Source organism: Impatiens glandulifera, chromosome 2 (assembly GCF_907164915.1).
Source record: "Impatiens glandulifera chromosome 2, dImpGla2.1, whole genome shotgun sequence".
NCBI classification, from domain to species: domain Eukaryota; kingdom Viridiplantae; phylum Streptophyta; class Magnoliopsida; order Ericales; family Balsaminaceae; genus Impatiens; species Impatiens glandulifera.
This window is the reverse complement of record NC_061863.1, coordinates 31,684,700-31,688,162: the sequence shown is the minus strand read 5'-3', so window position 1 is coordinate 31,688,162 and position 3,463 is coordinate 31,684,700. Positions and strand designations below refer to the sequence as shown.

The following is a 3,463-nucleotide window of genomic DNA, read 5'->3' as shown; positions in this document are numbered from 1 at the left end:
GTTCTCAGCAGATACCCGAATTGTCTTCTTATACTGGTCGGTCATTTGACTTAACCGAATGGCTTCCGGTGTGATTGGTTTAATCGGATAGCTTCCGGTTATTCCTTTGCCTTGTGTCTGATCGGCTGTATAGTGTTTCCGGTTTTTAGGTCTGGCCGATCCTTTCTTTGTGCGGTCATGTTCCGAATGTCCTGGTCGGTTTAATAATTTGACCGGTTAGTCTTCTTAGCCGGTTCATTTGTTTGACCGGTCCGGTTCCTTGTTCCTGCATGGAAGGTTTATGTGTTAAGTTATGTGAATCGATCTAATTTTATCTAACACATGCAAATTGGAAATTTTTTGACACATATACAGATTCCTATCAGAGAAGGTACTACTCTATCCCCCTCCAAAATCATGAATTCCGAAAACATCTAGGCTCGGTCTGAGAAGCCTCTGAAGGAGAAAGCACCGGCTGAAAATGACCCGAAAGAGAAAACATCCAAGGACGAAGGTCCTAAAGAAGCCGAACCGAAGGGTAAGGCCAAACAAACTGCAGTAAAAGAGAAACAACCGAGACTCAAAAGTGCAACTAGGAGAACCAAAAAGCCGGCTGCAAAGAAAACGGCTAGCAAGTCTCACGAGTCCGAAAGAACTCCATCTCCCGGGGCATCTCCTGGCCCATACGATCCATTGGTAAACAATATCCCTATAAATGTGGTGATACCAATTATGGTTCATTCCTCACCAGAAAAGGAGAAGGACGCAACCGAAAATGTCCCTTCTCCAAAGCAGGCCAAATCTTCTGCAAGCCGGGTTGCTAAATCTCCTGACCGGGTTAGTATTCTCACTCATAACTCTGAAATTAGGAAATCTCCTCCTAAAGATATTGCGAATACATTAGAGAAAGTCCAGTTAAGGACTTCAGATGTGGTACTAGACATAGAAAAAGAAGTCACTCGGGCAAACAATGATGAGGCGACAAACAAAATTGTTGAGGAAGGTCAGGGCGATAGAGCTGACAGGATAGATGATCTGACCAACGAAGTGGTCAATAATGAAGAAGAAATACCAACTTCCTATACTAAGCTCAAGGAGACAATGATGCAGAAAGAAGTACAACAAATCCGGGTGCTAAAAACCCCATTCCCAACACCACACCACAATCGTCAAAACCAGTTCATGAAGAAGAAGAAAAAAATCCTCCGGTTTAGGGAGGTAACACGATTCATATGAGTTCAACAGGTCCGGTTGGGAATGATGCTCCTCCAACCAATCAAAATCCGGACCACGAGAAATAGGCTTTTGTCCTCACTCCACCCGAATCTCCAAAACAATCCCACCACTCCGAATCAAATGCAGCCGAAACCATTGTAAGAGAAATCCTCAAAAAGGTTGGGGATCGGGCACACGAGATATCTTATGTCATCTATGACTGGTGGAAAGTCCGTAGTGAAGTTCCATTCACACAATTCCCTTCAAGATCTAATTAGTGGTTGAAACTGGTAGACCTGGAGCGAATAATATTTTGGCTGACAAAATCAGACTTTATCCCTTTGGCTATGTCCATATGTTATCTAGCCGAAAATAACACCAAAGTATGGGCCATAAACGAAGTATTGGAGGCCTCCAAAGACGTGGCCCTTACCGCTGAGGAAACTAAGGCAAAGGACTCTTTGCACGAGATCATTTCCAAGATTGAAGCCAAGATATCTGAGTTGGATAAGACAATCGAGCGAAAAATCAAGGAATAGTATGAGTTTTCGGGACCTAACAACCATCTTTTGCCGACTACCGAAATCGATGAATGATCCAATCAACCCGGGTCTCAACAAGAAGACGGTCAAACAACCTCCCCCTCACCAAGTAAGTCCCTCTCACATCCTATTCATGAAAATTCATACCGATTAACAAGGAACAACCGGAAAAATCAATGTCGGTTCATACTCCTCACACGGTTGGTCCGGTTACGGACGACATACAAGCCCTCATCGATGTTGTGGTTGAAAGATCAATGGAAAAAATGCAAGCAACCCTCGAGGTGAGAGACTCCGCGTCGGATAACAAGACCATGAAAGTTGGGATCAAGATCCTGCAAGTTGAAAACAAGATTGAAAAAGTTGACAACACTACCTCCCAGATGTTGCACATGATGCAACTCTTAACCGTTCAAATTGGGGTGATAGCGGAGGTAAAGGCCCTGTCAACCGAGGCCTAGATCCGATCCGATGCTGAAGCGACCAAGAGGTTCCAAGCCGATGAGATCGAAAGGGAAAAACGATTAATGGAGTTGGAGAAAATGACCATCGACTAGCCTCCAAACTTGCAGAAACTAAAGCGGCCAAGGAAATTGAAGCCGAGAGGTCTAACACTGGCGCGACTAAGAAACGTTCTCTACCGGGAGTCACAACAAGGGGCCAAACTAATAAGAGGAAGAAATCTCAAATAACCAATCTCTTGACCCAAGTCACCGATGCACATATTCAAACGACAACGAACCCGATTTACAATCAACCCCAACCAACATCTGAGGCGGAAGAAGTGGACGAAGTTCCTCTCCAGTCCAGAAAATATAAAGCAAGAACAGAACCATCCTCATCTATTAAACAAGGCAAGAGGCCGGTTCAGGAGTCCAAAGAGGACTATATTCAAAACTTCATCAACAACTTCCCATCAAGCGACATTGCACCTCGACCGCCAGATCAGAAAGCGGTTTCTTCAACATCAACCACTTCCCTTCACAAAGAACAAGTGTCGTAACCGGATGGTGCATAGATGCAGACCGAAGGGAAAGAGAATGGCAAGCGGAGGAGGAGGCAAAGCTTAAAGAAAAAGAACAGGGGGACCTACGAATCCTTGAACTCAAACTCTACGTATTCTATTTACCTTGAACTAAAATTATTATTATGTTTTGGTTATAACTCTACTTTCTATATATATAATATTATCTCGGTTTATTATACTAGTTTTGATACTTTTCGGCTAAAAGCATCAAAAGGGAGAAATTGTTAAACCTTTTCAAAAACCGGCCAAGAAAACTTAAAGTTCCTTTGAAATATCTCTCGGCCAACTCTTACAAGTTTTAAATATTTATTCTAAATAATCAAAAAGGGAGAAATTGTTAGAAAAATTAAGTAAGTTGATTTTAAAACCGGCCAAACACTTCTTAAAACGATTTCAAAATTGGCCAACACTTACAAGTTTTGAATATTTATTCTAAATAATCAAAAAGGGAGAAATTTTTTGAAAAATTAAGTAAGTTAATTTTAAACCGGACAAAGAACTTAACCAGTCTCAACATTCCTTTTGCAGGTAACCGCACCGGACCGGTTGAGACATTCTGTCTCAAAGAAATCCGGACAATCAAAGAAGAACAGTCATACTCTCCCAACTGGATCGGCTAAAATGAAAAGTCGGATGAAGCATTCTTTTTCCGGCTGGCTCAAAAATCGAAGATCTTAAGGCCAATGGGAAAATATTCAAA

The 3,463-nt window shown here is 42.2% G+C and overlaps 1 protein-coding gene across 1 annotated transcript; it reads left to right on the top strand.

Moving 5' to 3' along the window:
• Positions 1–269: 269 nt before the first annotated feature.
• LOC124924572 (neurofilament heavy polypeptide-like) lies at positions 270–1,733 on the top strand. The gene is made up of 4 exons (XM_047464591.1): positions 270–276; positions 366–370; positions 418–1,197; positions 1,473–1,733. The coding sequence occupies exons 1-4, from the start codon at positions 270–272 to the stop codon at positions 1,731–1,733; spliced, it is 1,053 nt and encodes a 350-aa protein (XP_047320547.1).
• Positions 1,734–3,463: the final 1,730 nt, after the last annotated feature.

Bases quoted from the DNA above. Each gene is read 5' to 3' on its own strand.
- LOC124924572 (XM_047464591.1), top strand. The intron at 1,198-1,472 runs GTAACACGATTC...AGATCTAATTAG, and splicing joins AAATCCTCCGGTTTAGGGAG to TGGTTGAAACTGGTAGACCT.